This window comes from Myripristis murdjan, chromosome 12 (assembly GCF_902150065.1).
Source record: "Myripristis murdjan chromosome 12, fMyrMur1.1, whole genome shotgun sequence".
Lineage (NCBI taxonomy): Eukaryota > Metazoa > Chordata > Actinopteri > Holocentriformes > Holocentridae > Myripristis > Myripristis murdjan.
Genome location: NC_043991.1, coordinates 31,790,121 through 31,809,011, shown reverse-complemented (window position 1 = coordinate 31,809,011; position 18,891 = coordinate 31,790,121). Strand labels below are relative to the sequence as shown.

The window sequence follows — 18,891 nt, the reverse complement described above, 5'->3', positions numbered from 1 at the left end:
TGCTTGGTGTCTTTTAAATTCCATTAAATATAAGTACAAAAATTACATAAAGGGGAATATATTATCATAACAGTATAATCTTTTCTGATGTAACATAATGTACAGATCATACCAAATATCATTTTTCAATATGATACTGATGTGGAAATTGGTCATGATGCGTTGTAGCATTACGGATAAAAGAAAAATAAATAAATAAATAAATAACTATCATTCATTGGTCTTTTATCAAAGACTAGTCAATTTGATAAGCTGTTATGTAGTGCAGTTTGTGAAGCTCAATTTCAAGGTCAAATCAGAATTCAGTCTCTTACTTCTATTTTATATACTGTAACACTCTTTACAATGTACTTACAATATATCAGCAGCATCCCATACAGAGGCTTTGTGCTATACACTACATTGTATAGAGACTGGGTGCCCTGGCATCACTTTGCTCAAGTAAAACTAAAGTTACTTGTGCAAAAATCTTCTCAAGTAAAAGTAAAAAATAATTTATTTAATATTTACTTTGAATAAAAGTTACTTTGTTACTTTTTTTCTTTAACTGTGTGGTTGGCGAGGTGCCGATAGTGTAGCTTTTCCAGGCAATGCAGACAAGGCAAGAAGATGTATAAAGAATGTTATTATTATTATTTTTTAATGTCACACCACCATTATAAAATAAAGTGTCATAACAAATTAAATTAAAACATGAAATAAACATTGCATATATATTTCTTAAAATGGAATTAAAAAAGAAGAATGATATAAAATGAAATGCATTCATACAGAAAATAAATAATAAACATAAAAGAAAGATAACTTAAAAGCTGCAATAAAAATAAAAAAATAAAAAAAAAATATCAAACATGCCAGTGTGTCACCACATTAATAAAGACTGTGGACTGTGGAAGGAAACCGGAGCTCCCGGTGGAAACCCACGCAGGGACAGGGAGAACATGCAAAGTCCGCACAGAAAGGACCCAGACAGGACCTTCCTGCTGTGAGCCAGCAGTGCTAACCACTGCGCCACCATGCTGCCCACTGGGATGTTTTGGCATGTTTTGGTGCTGTGGGGTTCACCAAAAGGTTATTTCCTAGCAGAGACTTTTCCCCCCTTTTCTTTTTTCGTTCATTTTGTGTATAAGTACACAAACAACTTTGTTATAGTAACAACAGTAAATGTATTTCTTTACTTCCATCCATGTATAGTTGTAATATACGTAAATAGAATATATTCTAGTGATCAGTGGCGGTTCTAGAGCAATTTTACTGAAGGGGCCTGGCTGGGGCCAGGGGTTTTGTCAGAGGGGCACATTCAACCCGGGGCAAAAAAGACAAAGACTCAAAATTATATCTGATTTTTTTTTTCCATAAAACTAGTGATTACCCATTGTAACCAAATTGAATGGTTCAAAATATCACATTTGAGACACAAGTAGGAGAGACAGAAACAGTGGAGACATCCTATTTTTCAGTGTAACCTTAGTACAGACAAACTCCTCACTTAGTACAAACTCCTGCTTCTAAAATCTTTATCAGGCAGTTTCATCAACATCATCATCACATCTTCATTACACCACTGTCTTCTTATCATCATCAATAAATCATCATCATATTTACACTCTAAAAGCTTATTGTTACCTTGTAATAATAAAATATTGTTCATGGTAGTCGCTTCTTGCTTCTGACTGCCTCTCATCAGGTGGTTGACTTTTCGAGCTCGCTGTTTTCACCGTAGATCAACAAAAACTGACCGCCGTTTCCAGCGGTGCAACGCTCTGAAGCGGCTTTCACAGAGCACGCGCACGGCACAGACCGCGGCTGGCTCAGCCATTCATTGTGGATGTGATCACGGAGCGCAAGAGCGCACTGGTCTGCGTTTATTTTTAGAAATCTAGATGATTGACATCATTAGATATGCACTACTCTTGCAAAGACAATGCAGTATAGTCATACATTTATTATAAAATTCCATGTGAAGTCACACACACAACAGGTAACAGGTGAAATCACAAGAAATGAGAAAAAAATACAGCCTTCGTTCATGTAACATAATTTATTAAGAAGCATTAGTTCAGCTAATTCATAAATTAAAAAATGTATTTGCCTCTTTACACGGTGCATCCGAAGCTGCTGTGCTGTCCACCAGAGAAAAATTGCGCCAGAACGGAAAACTACTTCCTAGCGTCTGTTTCAGTCGCGTAGCAACCAGCGCCACATACGTGCACGCTGTGCATGCGTGCCTTTCATGATGAACGCCTTTGTGTAAACAGAGCTGCATTCGGGTTATGGAACTTGGTTCCAGTTCCCGCCTGATAAAAACACACCAAGAGAAAATTTCAACCACCACTACAGCTGCTACAACATTTTGGCCTGCTGGAGGCGCTAGAACAAAGCAAGGCTCAACAACAATACACACAATGACAGGAAACACACTGCACATCATTGGAAACATTACAAACTCAAGCAAGGAGCACAAGTGGCAAAACAAAAGGTCCATACACTCTACAGTTACAGTTGTTTGTCTCACCTCATAACAATATTCATCTTAATCGCACACAGACTATTTCATCATCATTTCAGCATCAACTGAGGCTGAGACCAAATTTCAAACTCGAGCCCCACAGCCTGTTTTAACTGAGCGGATGTGTTACCTGCATACTCAGTGTCCGTGGACACAAACAAAAAACAATCAACAATGCAGAATGTAGAGCTGTAACCATTGTGACGTCATGCCGTCCGTCACAAACAAGTATCTGTGCAGGTGACTGTAAAGTACTGAGCACTGTCCCAGGTGTTGTCTATGCTGCGCGTGCGTCGTCATCATCTGGTTGACTGGTGACGTCACTGGCCGGAGCAGCAGAGATCATAAAAAGCCAGCTCGGCAGCAGGTGTGTGTCGCACATGCTGGAGTTGGTCTTCGGCTGGTCTGAGACCAGGTTAGGCTGTCTGTATAGGGCTGGCCGCTCGGCAGTGTGTGTCCGCTCTCCAAGTTCAGCGGGGGGGTGTCCACATCTGCTGGATCTGCTCTCAGACTGAGCAAAGACCAAGCGAGTCTGGCCTTTCCCAGGCGGGCTCTCCAGCTGATTTTTAAAATACTTTTAAGATTTTTTTGACTGTGTTGCAGTATTGTCAATAAAAGAAATTAATTTGAACATCATGCAATAGCTATGCAGCTTTAATGTCTTAGAATTTACTGAGTTCTTGGTGAATAGTTATCTTGTTACTGATATGTCTGAATTCAATGTTGTATTGTTTATGTGATTATTACAGAGAAGTGCTCCTTCGGTTTAAGAAATCAACTGGTGGCAGACTGACAGAACATTAATAATTTTGATTAATACTGAAAAGAACACTGCCCTCTAATTCACATTATATTCCTACTTCCATATATGTTAAGTACCAAGGAAGTTGTCATCTTTTATTGCTTATATATATACGGCTAAAAATATGAACCTACAATCTAAGATAATAGTTCTTTATCTTCATTGATTTTGCCTTTAATGTGCTGTAAAGTAAATGTGTGTCACTATCCATATACCTTTGAGGTCACTAATTTGACATATTTCCCTTTGTTCTTCAGACATTCAGGCTAGCAGGTTCTTAAGGAATGCTTCTATAGCCTTCTGTAACCATATTTAAATAAAGCAATCTTTAAAAGCAACAGGTCTCTTTCATCACCTCACTGATAAAAGTCTCTCTTAACCTAGTGTTCTGAGTCTAATCATCCTTTACTAATACAACGATGACTGCAAATATTTTCAAACAAGCATGTTTTATTTACAACAAACTCAAAGGGTAATAAAAAGTTCAGCCTAACATAACAGGGCTTCTGGTATATAAAGTTGAACATTAAGAAAGAACAGACACTGACCTTAATTTAACGTCCGTACATCTGTGCAGGCTGTGTGCACTGCTCTGATTTAACCTTTTTAGGTGTAACCTTTCTCCTATTTTCAGAACATACACAATGTACATAAATATGCAATTAAAAAGAGATAAATATGAAAATATAAAACATAACATGAAAATTCAGTGTGCACAGTACAGCGCAGGGTGAACAGTCTGGCTCAAAGCCTGATGACAATGTCGCATTTACATGAGTAACAAATACAATTTCTTTCTATGACAGCTCCCTGGCATACAAATAAATGTGTCACTCTTCACTTACGCTTTCATGTGTAAGAACAATATGCTCTGGTGTAGGTTCACACTGTATGCATAGTCCCTTGACAGAATCTGTGTCGATGTCATCCTCATTTATTCTTTCATCTGGTACAAGAGTGTCTTCACTGAGGTCGTCCTGGTCCTGGTCCCCGACTAGGACTTTGCTATAAAGCTTCTGCTGCTCTTCTTTGAAAGCATCTTTCACCTTTGCACGTTTCAGTCCTCCATCCCTGAGAGTGTGAAGGCAAAGAATAACGGTATACAATAAGGGTATCACAGCATGACAAAGACCACCATGCAGCACCATGAACACTGTCATAAGTGAAACTAAGTGAAATGAAACACACTGTACATGTACAGTGCAAGACAATCTCCAAGCCCTTCGATGTCCTTCCATGTTTCCCTTCATCAACTTCTAATTTTTCTTTTTTCACTTTGTTGTTTTGTGTCTACAGTGGAGAAAGAATTTTGTACAGCATTAGTCCTTATGAAAAATTAACCCCAAAAATCAGTACTTGTGAGGCACAATTAATATGCTATCATATGGGGGGAACGATTCACTTAAGTATTGAAAAAAAAAAAATTAGTACGGAATCAATGTAAAGGCCCCATGGTGTCCACTTTTCCAGGGTTTTATTTGAACTGCTGATATCCCTAGCATGATGTATTTGTGGTTTTGAGTACCTGTGGTCTGCTAAATATAGTTTCACAGCTCCTCTCTCTTGCCTTTCTCCCGGAGCTCTGGCAGCACAGTTCGTTTAGCCAATCAGAAGAGATAATCAGCCCCTCTCCACTGATTGGCTAACTGTTTTCTGAGTGACATATGGTCGGGCCAATCAACCGACATCAGTGCACAATGCATTCTGGGACGTAAACAATAGCGCACCGCCATATTGAGCAAGAGAAAAACAGAGCCAACGAGATACAATAACTATTTAAAAACTTGTCGAAAGCGAGTTATCATCTTATGTAAGATTGTCATGGCTACCGCCGAGCGTGATATTATACAACCGTACGTACTTGAGCCCGACTCCGATCCCGAACCACAGACGAAGCCGGCATTGTATTGCTATTGTGATGGCGGCGCGGATGGACACAGCGCCCCCTCCAGGGATCAGCGAGAGTGAATGTTTGAAATGTTTTGCTTAACCCAGACGCTCAGGTTGCATAACCTACAGCCAAGAGACTTTACTAAACATCAGGGTAAAGCGTGCTGCAAGAAATGAGGCACTCTGCTTCGATGTGGACTACGCCAGTACGGAATTTTACCTGTGTCTACACCGGCCGTCACCAGGGAGAGGAGGCAGCGCAAGCAGTGCGAACGTAAACAAAGGAGGGGGAAGAGAGACGGCTAAAGGCTAACCCCTCCAGACCAGCAGGAGAATCCGTTTATTACAAGATGTTTCAAAATGGTAAGTTATTTTTGTTAAATATGTTGTGAATTTGTTGCCCTGAAAGTGGAGGGGTACTGACTAAGTTCGCTAGCTTGGTAGCTGGTTGCGTGGGGACGCAGGCGCTGTGGGCGGAGTCACTGACATCAGAAAATACACTGACGTCAGAAATTCAAGGACGTGCAATCCGCTTGTTTTACAGGGACAGTTTCAAAAAACAGGCTGTGCGCACTTCTCCATTTATCATAGGTGAAATGCATGGGACAGTATTTATGTGGCCCCAAGACCTTCCCTATCACGCAAAAACAACGAAAATTGCATTTTTCAGGCCATGGGGCCTTTAAAGTAAAAGATATTGGTATCATATGAAAGACAACCTAAGCAATCCGTTGATACCAACGATGTCATGGTAGGTTGTCAGCAAGGTGGTGAAATTTTGCTCCAAAGTTTGGCTAAATTTTGGCCAGGATTAAATGAGCCACATTTTATTCATGAGTGATGATGTTAGCCCCCACAATAGCCATTTGATTAAAGTGAGAGCATTAAGCTCTGAAACCTCTTGTAATGTGGAAAGAAAATGAAGTAATTAATATTGCGATTTAAAAAAAACTCCCCCCCCCCCCCCCCCCCCCCCCCCAAATTGTACAGTCCTAACATATACAGTGACAAATGTATATGATAGTAACTCACCAGAGGAGATCCACTAACCCTCCTTGTGCAGCTATGGCTGCCTTCACTCTGTTGGCAAACTGCACCGCATCTTCCCCTTCCTACACAAAGGAGGTAGAAGTAAGTGGAATATTGTCAGCTGGGCCACACCTTAATGGGCTTCTACTCACAGTACATACACATAACCCTTGCACATGTTCATATTTTACCAACACACACACACACGCCCTTTTCTTGCTTTGAAAACTTCGATGTGAACTACTGCTACTGTTACATGAATTTCCCCCTTTCCTTTTTCGGGGATCAATAAATAATCAAATCTAATCTATTCAAATATACCAGATTCTATACCAGGGTCTATGCAAACAAGATATGGTGCCGTATCTTACACAAGATGCAAGGCGGCACCAAGCGTGATGCAAACAGCAAATCTTTACTAGTTTCCAGCTGGATGCAGTTGTCATTTTCCCATCCACTGCCCATGTTGTGTAAATGACAAATGCACTTGTGTCCATTTGAGCCCCCATGGTCTTGTTGGTGTTAAAATGCGTGGAGTGGTCAAGCGCTCTGTCAGTGCATTGGTATCTTGATGCAGTTGAAAGTGATTACATGACTGACCAACAAAAAGCAGGTCTGAAGTCAATGGTGGATTATTTCACTTATTTAAGTCTTACTTAAGTCATTATCAAGATAGTAATGAGTGCCTACATAGGTGGAATCCTGGTGTTGCTGTAGATCTTTTGCTCATGCACTAACAGCGTTTTTCCACTATAGTGCCGTGCTGTGAAATTCACGGTTCTGCATTCACTCCCACTTCATCAGCCTGCTTGGTTCCAGGAACCAACCGTGAAAGATTTCAGCCCGGTTTGACATCTGGTGCTGGCCCGATTAGAACGGGGCCACGGAGGCGGGCCTATATATGATCTCCTTCGTGACTGGTCCGTTAGAATGTCAGTTAACCAGGCTGCTACAAACTGACAAGTGACAAGTGTTAACCATTAAACCTTCAGCCAGCGGGCTATTATTTACAAACATTAGTTTCTGGAGAGATTATGGAAGAATTGATTTGCTTGCTGAGTTTTTTGTTGGGTTTTTCTGCTGTGTAGCCTAGTTTACATTTTTCTTACAAATGGAAATGGAAATGTGACCACTAAGCGCAGATGGCAGAGCATCTGCAAAGATGATGATGATGGCATCAGGAGGGCTGGCCGCCGGCCCGCTTGACGCCGACCCGTGTCGCGGCCCGCTTGACGCCGACCCGTATCGCGGCCCGCTTGACGCCGACCCGTGTCGCGGCCCGCTTGACGCCGACCCGTATCGCGGCCCGCTTGACGCCGACCCGTGTCGCGGCCCGCTTGACGCCGACCGGTGCTGCAGCCGGCCCGCTTGACGCCGACCGGTGCCGCGGCCGGCCCACCTGTTGCCAGCCGGTGGCTTTTTTTATTCAAACAAGATTTTGTCCATTAAAAAAAAGTAGCAAAAAGCTAATGTAGGCTAATAACTGACAGCTCCTCTTGTTACTACAACAACTCCATGGCAACAAGCGCGCCTCTCTAATTCTATGACGCCGGCCCGCTGGTACCATAAGCAGTGGAAACACTCCAAGGCCAAACAGGGTCGTGCTGGGCTCAGCCTGGCACGGCTCTTCACGGCACGGCTCTTTATAATGGAAATGAGCTATCAGTGACAATGCAGTGCATCCGTTTCCTCCAAGAAGCGCTCCTTCTTACCTGGAAAATGTGGCATTATAGTAATCCACCAAGGTGCAAGCGCGCATGAGATGGCACTATGATTGTTTATTGCATGTTACACCCAAAACACACACGATTAATTAAGAGACTTTTCAGACCATGTGCTTTGATTGTTAAAATAGAGACCATGGTCTGACACTACTATTACTAAAATTGTCAATACACCAAATGTGTCTTTGTGAAGTAGGATTTCACCTCTCTGTTCATAGGTGGCAGGTACCAAACGCTGCAGACAATGGCCCAGCTGCTCATCATCCTCAGCAGGTAGTTCACAATGCCAAACTTGCTGCTGTTCCAGAATGCATCCCCAAACCGAGGATCATACTGCTAATGGAAAGGCAATCACATCAAACAAAAAAAGTCATGCTAGCAAAATGAACAGAGGGAGTTAAAAGAAAAAACTCCTACCTTGATTGCAACTGGGTAGACAGTGCAGCCAATTTCAAAGCTGCCCTTCTTGAACATCATCACTGATGTGTTATTGATGCAAGTACCTGCAGAGTACAGAGTGTGAGTTCCTCAGCAACAGTAAACAACCATGACATTCAAACAACCCTTCATTTCTATGAGCTCTAACACAGGTGTCATGTTTAGATGTTATATTTCACCAGTTATTTTGATCCACATGGCATGCAAGCTATTCATCATACTAACCCTCAGGGAAGATGAGGATGGGCTGTTTGGTTTTGTCAGCTACATGATCACCAAGCCTTAGATGTGAACACACAGAATACTGTTAAAATATTTATTAACACCACAGCTGCTTGCATCGACTCCACGGCTCAAGTTCTGATGGTGTGTAAGCTCAATATGAGCTATGTGCCATAATTTCCTGGACATTATCTGGAATACCATCTCACAGGAAACTGAAAATATGGGATAAGAGCAGTAATGATAAAACCAAAACAATGGCAATACTTTCAGCCTAAACTTAAGACACTTACAAGAAGGCAAAAATAGAAAACTGTGTTTGTACAACTGTTCAGCAATGTTGATCAACAACGGCAAGTGCATTTATGAGGATCAAGATTCAAAAACACTGATGATGCAATGTTACCTTTTGGCCACATGGTGTCTGTCTTTGACTTCTGATCTTTCAAACCAAATGTGGGGAGAAGATTTAACCATGGCTCTCTGAATTATACCCATCAAGCCGCCATGCACTTGGCCAACCTGAAAGACAAGTTATACTGAACAACATCCTCAGGATGGGACACGTCTCCAAACTGCAATGACAACTTCAAAAACTATGATTCAAGATACTTTATTCTCATCAGCGTGGAATACACGCAGATAGGGGTGTGCAATATTGGCAAAAAAAATATCTCGATATTTTGGGGGATTTTGCCACTGACGATACTTGGCAATATTTTGCATCCCTCTAAATGTGTAAAAAATGTGTTTGTAAAAGTCTTGTATTGTAATAGTATATTAGATGCTGTTAATGATATTATCAAATCCATTGGGTGGTAAAATATTAAACCCTCTGAAGTTTCTACTCCAGAGTTTGGCGACATGAATCATAATTTAGGCAGAGCTGTATGCCTGAAATATGTCCAGCTAGGCCAGGGCCGGCTCTAGCCATGCTCTAGCCCTAACCCTAATTCATTTGCTTCAGTTTACAACAGTATTGGTCTTTGATTGCAGAAAAAAAGAAAAAAAAAAATCTCGCCTATTGTGGAAAGTGAAAATGTGTGAAAAAAGTGTGAAAATGATGCTTTCCTCCATTGTTGTTTTGCTGTTCTGCCAAAATTCGCCAGATTTTTTTCAGATTCCACTATGACACCCCCCACCCCCGGTAAAACATCAATTAAGATATCACAATAGACGATATATATATATATCGCACACCCCTACACACATATACAGTACAGGCCAAAAGTTTGGACACACCTTCTCATTCAATGCGTTTTCTTTATTTTCATGACTATTTACATTGTAGATTCTAACTGAAGGCATCAAAACTATCAATGAACACATGTGGAGTTATGTACTTAACAAAAAAAGGTGAAATAACTGAAAACATGTTTTATATTCTAGTTTCTTCAAAATAGCCACCCTTTGCTCTGATTACTGCTTTGCACACTCTTGGCATTCTCTCCATGAGCTTCAAGAGGTAGTCACCTGAAATGGTTTTCACTTCACAGGTGTGCCTTTTTTTGTTAAGTACATAACTCCACATGTGTTCATTCATAGTTTTGATTCCTTCAGTGAGAATCTACAATGTAAATAGTCATGAAAATAAAGAAAACGCATTGAATGAGAAGGTGTGTCCAAACTTTTGGCCTGTACTGTACATACATAAAGACAAACAGAAACTCAAACACACAATTTTGTACCATGGAATAGCAGCCATCATTGGCCAATATGATGACATCAATGGGAGTTGTGTGATTGGCCACACATATCCCGCCATTCTTTGGTTTGTTCTCTCTGTAAAAGGAATAAACAGCTGGTGAAATGTATGTACACATTTCTGACAGACTGATGAATATTAGGCAACCATATCAAAGCTTGACTTGTCACAAATTCCAAGCTTCACCCTGTGACAATATAACACAGCAAGCACTGGATCAAACTGTTTTTTTATTTAGCCAATCAGGTCTTTTAAAATGCTGATATTTAAAGTCATTGTATACATGATGATAAAAGCTGTGCTCATGTCCTAATAATGCTTATGATGCTACCGAAGATGGCTTTATCATTCATTTTTGTGACACTTTCACATTATGCAATCTTGTGGGGTCAAAGAAATGGGATTTCTTGTGTGTCTATTACAAAGTTGCAATTGTTGTCAAATATATGATATGAAGTACCTGTTGTGATAGGTAATGATGGCTGTGAGGGCTCTAACACAAATGCGGTAACATATTAGATGAACCTTCTCACTCAGGTAAGTTCTTAACCTGAAAGACACAGAATGCCACAAGGCACTTTAATCTCATTAGGATCAATGCACATTACAAGGTTTAACAAACTCATTAAGCACCAGGGTTGTAGCTTGACACATTTTTTTTCATAATAAACATTAAACCTGCTCAGCACTATATATATTGTTGTACTCTCTTGATATTACCTGCAAGTCCCCTCTAGTGTGACTTGACTCTATGCTTCAACTGCGGGCTACCTTAGTCTATGTTTATCTGAACTGGGGGAAACTTACTCTCCATTTGGTAAAAAGCCCACCATAGTAGTTAGGACAAGGAGCAGACCAACGCCAGTCACTGCCAAAGTAAGCCTGCAGAAGAGAAAACACACAGTTAACTCTCATGTCCAGACCAGTGGTTCAACTGTTCAGTACTTTTCCACAACAGTATAACTAAGCTGCATGTCTTGCACTTCTTACAGATATTCATTTTTATCTCTTTGCGTACTTGCTTTATTGCTGTTAATGTATGTGTAAAGTGACGCTTTAATGCACTTAAAATTAGAACTGTCCATTTGTCCTGTGCACTGAAAAGCCTGCAAAGCAAGTTTGTTTCTAGGAACTACATGGTGCCAGACCCCTTGGGACTGTCCACTTGGTTCATGGCTGTTAAACACAGGAAAATCTGCTAGAGGAAGCAGATGTGAAGTGCACTGTTTCGTCTATGAACATTACCTGCCAAAAAAACAACAAAACAAAACAAAACAAAACAAAAAAAAACAAAAAAACAAAAACAAAAAAAACAACAAAAAAAGGATTAATGCACCAACAAGGATTAATTTTTAAACCTGATTAAATCATAGTTAACCCTAACCATGAAATTCTCTACACATTCAATTTAAACCTTTCTTATCCCTGTTTAGTTTTTACTTTTACCTAGATTAAATTTCATCCACCACACCAAAACTTTAAACTGCAATTTAAACTATGATCCAGTATTAACTTAAAAAAAAAAATTGCAATAAAATTACTGGAAAATTTGTAAAATATTGCTGGAAAAATACAAAAAAAAACAAAAAACAGCAATAAAGAAAGAAAGAAAGAAAAAAAGAAAGAAAGAAAAATCACAAGGAAACTATATTTAGAATTATTAAAATGATATTTAAAAAGGTCAGATCAGTGATGCTAGATAGTCTTGATTTCTTGTGTTTAACTCTGATTATTTCATTTGGTTTAAACTACTAAACTTATTTATTAAACAAGGACTAGTTTCTAATTTTGCAACAGAGCTCTGCTTCATTTAAAATCTGGATTTACTCATTTTAAACTTGGTTTACTATGATTAGATCTGATCTTAGATTAAACGAATCCTTGCTGGTACAACCCATCGTAAGAGATGTCAGTTGGTTAAATGACACATAAAATCAATTTGAGTTAATCTGATTACAAGAAACCACAGCTAGGGCACTGGAGTGCACAGGTGGAACACCCTGTGATGACAGAGTCCTACCGTCCAACAGACAAAAGGCCTGTGCTGAGCGCAACTCTGACCTGAGAGGCAGCAGGAAGCCATAGCGGATGAGAACTCCCAGGCCCCAGAGAGCACTGAGTCTCACACTGATATGACGGAAGTTGTAGTTGCTCCGAGTCAGCAGGTTCCAGCTCTCCAGCTCCTGGGCTGAAAAGCGTTTGGTCACCTCGTCATCAACAATGCTCTCCACTCCTCTCCGGCAAAAGTAGAAGATGTCAGCCATCTCAAACTCGGGTTCTGAGCGCAGACTGTTGGCAGAGCCCCGAAGCTCGTGGATCTCCTGCTCCAAAGATGATGGTTCTTTGGCTATGATGCCTAGAGGACAGTTAGAAGAAAAGACAGCCATGACAGATTATAGTAAATAAAGAAGTATTAATTTGAAGTTTAATTATACAGTAGAATAATCATTTACCATTGCTATATGGCTTATAGAGATGATGATTCTTTTCTTTTGCTCCCCTCTCCATTCGCAAAGTCGCCCACTGGGGAAAAAAAATTGCATGAAAAGAAAACATAATTAAGTCAACAGATAAACACTAAAAAAATTCTGTGTCCACTGTACTATCGGGCATACAACTTAGGCTGCATTTACATTGCAAGTCTTGATGCCCAGATCGGATTTGCTGCCTGAATCCGATTTTTTTTTACTGTGTGGTTACACGTATTTTATCAAGTGACCCATATCTGATTCACGCGATTACACTTGCCTACAGCATCTGAAACATCGTGCATGCCTTGGAACACGGCTTTATTTCTGTAGGTCCCTTTTATTTTCTCCTGAATTTTCTCCTCTCCCCAAAGACTGAGAGGACATCTGACCTCTTCAACTGACCACTGTGCCGAATTTTCCTCCTCATCTCTCATCTTTCTCTGCAGGTTAGCCTCCATGTTCAGTCTGTCGCTTACCGCGTGTTCACTATTTATGCGACAAAATAAGCTAATTGGTCGCAGATTTGATGATGTTAGAGACGCAACGTGTAAGAAAATCCGATCAGCCTGTTTACACAGCAGTCGCATTGGCACATATCCGATACATATCTGATTTATTTCCACATATGAATGAGGCCTGTATCCGATCTCAAAATATCCGAATGCATGCGTCTTTTTCCTGATTACACTGTCAGCGAGCATATCCGATCTGTGCCACATAAGAGCAAAAAATCGGAATTGGGTCACATTACATTGGCAGTGTAAATGTAGTGTAAATGCAACAAAGAAGTAAAACTGATGTTTTATGCTACAGCTCTCTATATAGTAGAGTAGTAAGTACTGTAGGCTTTCAAGATTCGTTGTGGGTCATAAATTCAAAGAGAACACTGACATTGCATCCTGTGAGGATGATCAAAGTGATTAAATTAGAAAGCACACTCCCTCGAGATTCCAGCCTTGCAGTAAAAAATGTTTGGAAAACATGTCTTTCTTTAAGGAGGTGGTTGCTGAGAGAACAACACACACAAACTATGGAAGCTGACAGTTAATACTCATCTGGTTTCTGCTTCAAAACAACTCCCCTCAACGTGTGCTTCCTGAAACATCAACAGTGCCAAACCCTGCTCCTACCTCACACTGTTATAAAACCACAAAAGCATACATCTTTGTGATTTATTATCCTGAAATCATCACAAGTAATTTTCCCCCTTCTGTGGTCAGGCAGCAGAGCCACGTCTAATTAAGAACTGTTAAATCTTTCCCTGCCTGGAAAACCATTTCAATCACTTGGGAAGGCCTAAAAAAATACATATAAGTCATGTCTAAATTAAAGGCAGAACAAGTAGGATTTTCCTAAAAAAAAAAAAAACAATGTACAGACTCAATAAAAAATAATCACTCTAGAACATGACTACTGTGCCACTAGAAGTGTGTGTTGGTGTGTGTATCTGCAGAGACCCTGCCCTCTGCCTGGATTTTCTTGATTTGCTAAGACTCTTCTGAGTGCACAGAATAGTGCACAGTGCCAGACTGACAGCATGACATCCAGTAGGAAGCTATGAAAATCTTGGACGCAGAACAAGGATTGCAAATTACAGAGGGCAGTGAGTTCTGATCTTCTTCATCCTACCAAACCACTAGTGTGCATTTTATCCTTGAATTGTCTGGCTTTTTATTTATTTCAGTAAGGTGTGGCAGGCAATTTGGCTTTTTTTTCTTACTGCCTTGTTGATTACTCACTGTTTCTGCTCTCTGCATTGTGCTATTTATATTTTTATATGTATATTTGTATCCTTGTGTGCTTGTTTGTGTATGTGTTCTTGCTGCAAAACTAATTGCCCCCTTGGGGACACAAATAAAGGTTGAAGGTTGAAGGTCTTCACTCATAAATGGTCATCCAACCAGACCTATCCGTTCCTGCCACATAATTGGTTGTTTTTGGGTCATTTGTGTGCCTGCTATGTTTTTCTGCCATATAATTGGCTATTTTGTGACATCTCCAACTGTAGTAAAATATTCTTATATAAGCTTATGTATTTTATAGTGGAAAATAATGTGCTACTGTAACCAAAACAACCCAAGTTTGATTGTGTGCCTTTCTAGCACAGCTGTGCAGTACATTGTCTTAAAGACAACAAGCTTACCTCAAATATCACAAGAAGTGTCTTCATGTAGAGTCGGCGGATACCAAAAGAGACTCCAAGAATAGCTGGCACAATTATGAAGACCAGCAGAAGAGTGAACCAGACAGTAATGGAGATGCCAAGACACATGCACACTAGGTTGTCAAAAGGAAAAACAAACCAAGCCATCCTGACAGATGAGGAGAAAACAGAAGCCCAACAGCAAGACAGCACAGGTGTCCAAATCCAGAGCTCTGTGACAAGTCCTGCGCTCTGTTTAGAGCCTCAGTTTCCGATGTGCTGCTGAAACAGAGCCTTCACTGGAACATCAAGAGTAATACAAGGTCTCTGTCTGCAAGGGAGAGAGCAGAAGAACAATCACTGAGTGATCAAGATTTATAAGCAGAGGTATTCATTTTCATTAGCTACCAACTGCTATAGATTCATACCGACCAGCACATGTATAAATTATGTTAAAAAAGGTGCAAAATGAAATGTTAATTGTTTTAATTGTGTTAAATACATTGTTAAAACAGGTTTTTATTTTACTGAAATTTCTAGATGTTATAGAATTACATTTGTCATCAGTATGTGTACCACATAAAGTATGTAAAAGCATGCAGTAACTGAATATGAAAGAGAGACAAATAATTATCACAGAACTTCCCTTACCCTACCAAACAGTCAAGTTATACATGCAGTTTGGTGAATATACTGTACCACAGTAATCTAGTATTTATCACAGAAGATTACTACAAAATAATGAAATCATGAGATACACCAACACATGAATTTTATAAGGAAGTAAGCAACTCTTGAGAATGGATGTAAAAGATCAAGTTCAGCTGCTTATATTTTGACTTTTCTGCAATCACAAGAGCTGGACCAACACTGGATTTTTGAGGCCAGTACTGCTATAAGGGCATAAAAAATTCTGATCGATATATCTTCTGATATATACATAAATGCAATTTTTTTGCAATTACCAGTAGGCAGTCAGTCGATTACAACTGATCAATGGGTCATTCCACGTCATTTCACCAAATGGCCCACGCACTTGGGGCTCAAAAAATTCTGAAAAATTCACCAGTTGTTCCTTATTTATCCAATAGGCACACTGTAATATTTAGTTTGCTCGTATGGATACTTTTTGAGATACGGCCATTTAGTGAGGGGATTATGTGTCGATTTTGGTGCGATTTTGGCGCGTGCTTATTTTTCCTCCATTTTCAGGTGTCAATATCTCAGGCACTACACCACATAGGAAACAGAAATTTGGTACGATAATACACCTCCACCTACTCTCTCAGAATTTACAAAAACATCTGTCATACTAACCCTAACCCTACAAAAATAGAAAAAAAATTACACGGGTTTCATGGTCGACCATGTTTGGGCCATCAGTAAACAACTTTGTTTTTGACCCAGATTCTTGATTTTTTCAGAGCTTTGAGATACATACATGGACTGTTCAAAGCATTAATGGTTAGTCAGATATATGCATTGGTTTGTGGATGGCAGCTTCTCCAAATCCCCAAAAAAGTTTTCATGTCACATTTTCTTTGGCCCATAACTGCATGTGTGAATGTCTTAAAAAAATCTGATTTTTGTTTTAATTTAAAGTTCAAAGCTTGCTCTTTCTTGGGATATAAAACATTTTTTCTTTATGCATGTTCTTCTTTTTTTTTTTTGTTATCCCAAACATGGGGCTATTTCACCACTTGCGAATATTGAAATGCCCCAATATTAGACCATTGTAGCTTGTGTTTGTGTCTTATATTCATTTAGTGTTTGTTATTTGTTCATTATTAACCTAAAATACAATGACCATTGCACCAGAAATGCATTTATTTGTCAAAACATCAACATTTTCATGAACTTTTTTACCAAATCTCTTAAGCTCCACATTCATACAGTTTGGGTTTTCGCTTCCAAATTTCCACAGTAAAGTACCCATTGTGAATTTCACCATACATAAAATATGCATAAAATTGACTACTTTGCAAATTGAAACCATTTTGGTATGATTATCTTCAAAATTGAAAAATTGTTAAATGTCACACAGAATGGGCACTTTACTGTGCAGTAAAGTGCCCATTCTGTGCTCATTCTTCATTTTTTCAATTTTGAAGATAATCACACCAAAATGGTCTCAATTTGTAAAGTTTGCAAAATGAAGAATGGACACAGAATGGGCACTTTACTGCACAGTAAAGTGCAGTAAAGCCCCAGGACGCTCTGGTGTTCTGTTGTTGTCATTTGTCCCAGTTTGTCCTTTTCTCCCTGTCTCTGTCTCTTTGTCTCTCTCTGCCCATTCTGTGTGACATTTTACAATTTTTTACAGAATTTTTTGAGATCCAAGTGCTTGGGATGTCCTGAAAATTTGGTGAAATGACATGGAATGACCCCAATAAATTGGAGGTCTGACTGTATCCACGCCTTTCTGTTCCAGCATTACAAAGATCCTACAGCTAGCTATATCACTTTATCACTTTAGCTTTATCAGTATAAACACACTAAATAAGTTACTGTCTAATGAGGCCTGTGAAAATTTGAGTTTAATTGGGAGAGTATTAATATGAAACACTGAACATTAAAAATGGTGCGTCTTGACGATTCTCCGCCATTTTATCTTAAAAGTGCTCAAGGTTTGTAGTCAAAGATATTCAAAACATCATACTCCTCGAGATTATACATAACATTTTTGTTTTTACCAAATTTAATAAGTTCAAGACACTTGGTGGAATCAGCGATACAGAGGTCGCAGCTATTCAGATTTAGACAACATAACACGACCATACATGTACAAAACTACCTGTGGCCATGAGGTAAACTCTATGGGTAAATAAAATAAAAGGTTTCATTCAACAGTTGAGACCAAACGCCTAAAACCTCACTGTGCCTGAAAGTCAGCTGACGTCACCATTTAATGTTAAACCGTTAACTCCGTCCGCGTTAGCTAATATCTGCTTTTTTTTTTTTTAAATTGACTTTATTGTCTACCTTAGTCGTAATTTGTCTCTGGCCTCTCCAAGGCATAAAATCACACACAAACAGATCGACACACAAGCACGCTGCTTTCTTGTAGTAGGGCACCCTACTACCATAAATTTCAATTACTGCTGAGACAGAAGTTTAAAGACTGTTATTTGTTCAGTGCACTTGCTGTAGTTCGGTAGCTCGGAAGCTAATGCTAGCTCTTACCGTGCGCTGGATTTACTCGGCGGCCGGCTGGAGGAGGATTTACGCTGGCAGACGGTCAGGTCGTCCTCCATCTGGCCTGTCAGGCCGGGCTTAAGAGGAGGGATACCCGTTCCACACATTATGCTGGCTTACCAGCATTAGCAACATGCCACAGCTTGCTGATCACATAGACCTGCGAGTCCATGGCTCCACAGCCAACAGGTGGCCAATGAGGGCCGCTGTTACAACAGAGTGGGCTGGGCTGCTTTTTATTTGTCGGATGGAACACTTAGCTCAGTAGCTCCGTCAAAGTGAGGCTGTTCTGTGTTTACATGTAGGGGAAAAATAAAATAACAAGAAAACCATGAACTTTGGCACACTAAGATCCATTGGCGTTTGCTTTAAGATTTAAGATGAAAAGTAAATTTTCCTGTACATTTCCTCACGAAAACTTGAGTGTGTATGCGTGCGTGCGCGCGTGAGCTAGAGAGAGACACACACAGAGAGAGAATCTATACACATTCAGTCTGTGTACAGAGTATGTTTGATCCAACCCATTTGTATTCAATATCAGGGATACAAAAACATCAGGGCTTAAAACAAGACGGGATCCAAACTCAGAAATGCACTATCATCAGGCTTGATTTTATCTTACTGACAGACTTGGCTGGCTTTGAGGACATTTATTTTCTCCTATAATTCAAATTCTATGTTACCCCAAAAGTTACTTCCATTTCCCCCCAGCTCCCCAACAGACAGTCAAATGCACACTTTTCCAAATTATCAAAAGTTGCTT

General features: G+C 39.8%; 1 protein-coding gene across 3 annotated transcripts; it reads right to left on the bottom strand.

The window, feature by feature from the left end:
• Positions 1-3,747: 3,747 nt before the first annotated feature.
• LOC115368589 (glycerol-3-phosphate acyltransferase 4-like) lies at positions 3,748-18,318 on the bottom strand. 3 transcript variants are annotated; one of them, XM_030064767.1, is made up of 14 exons: positions 18,117-18,318; positions 15,094-15,264; positions 14,934-14,998; positions 12,773-12,842; positions 12,381-12,675; positions 11,127-11,201; positions 10,780-10,869; positions 10,303-10,396; positions 9,021-9,136; positions 8,618-8,673; positions 8,372-8,457; positions 8,159-8,290; positions 6,234-6,313; positions 3,748-4,382 (listed from the first exon to the last, which is right to left on the bottom strand). In XM_030064767.1, the coding sequence occupies exons 3-14, from the start codon at positions 14,958-14,960 to the stop codon at positions 4,142-4,144; spliced, it is 1,362 nt and encodes a 453-aa protein (XP_029920627.1). In that variant the 5' UTR covers positions 14,961-14,998; positions 15,094-15,264; positions 18,117-18,318; the 3' UTR covers positions 3,748-4,141. The 3 variants fall into 3 exon arrangements, with proteins under 3 accessions (XP_029920627.1, XP_029920625.1, XP_029920626.1); XM_030064765.1 differs by having other exon boundaries at positions 14,934-15,264; XM_030064766.1 differs by having other exon boundaries at positions 8,159-8,287; positions 14,934-15,264.
• Between the last annotated feature and the right edge of the window lie 573 nt (positions 18,319-18,891).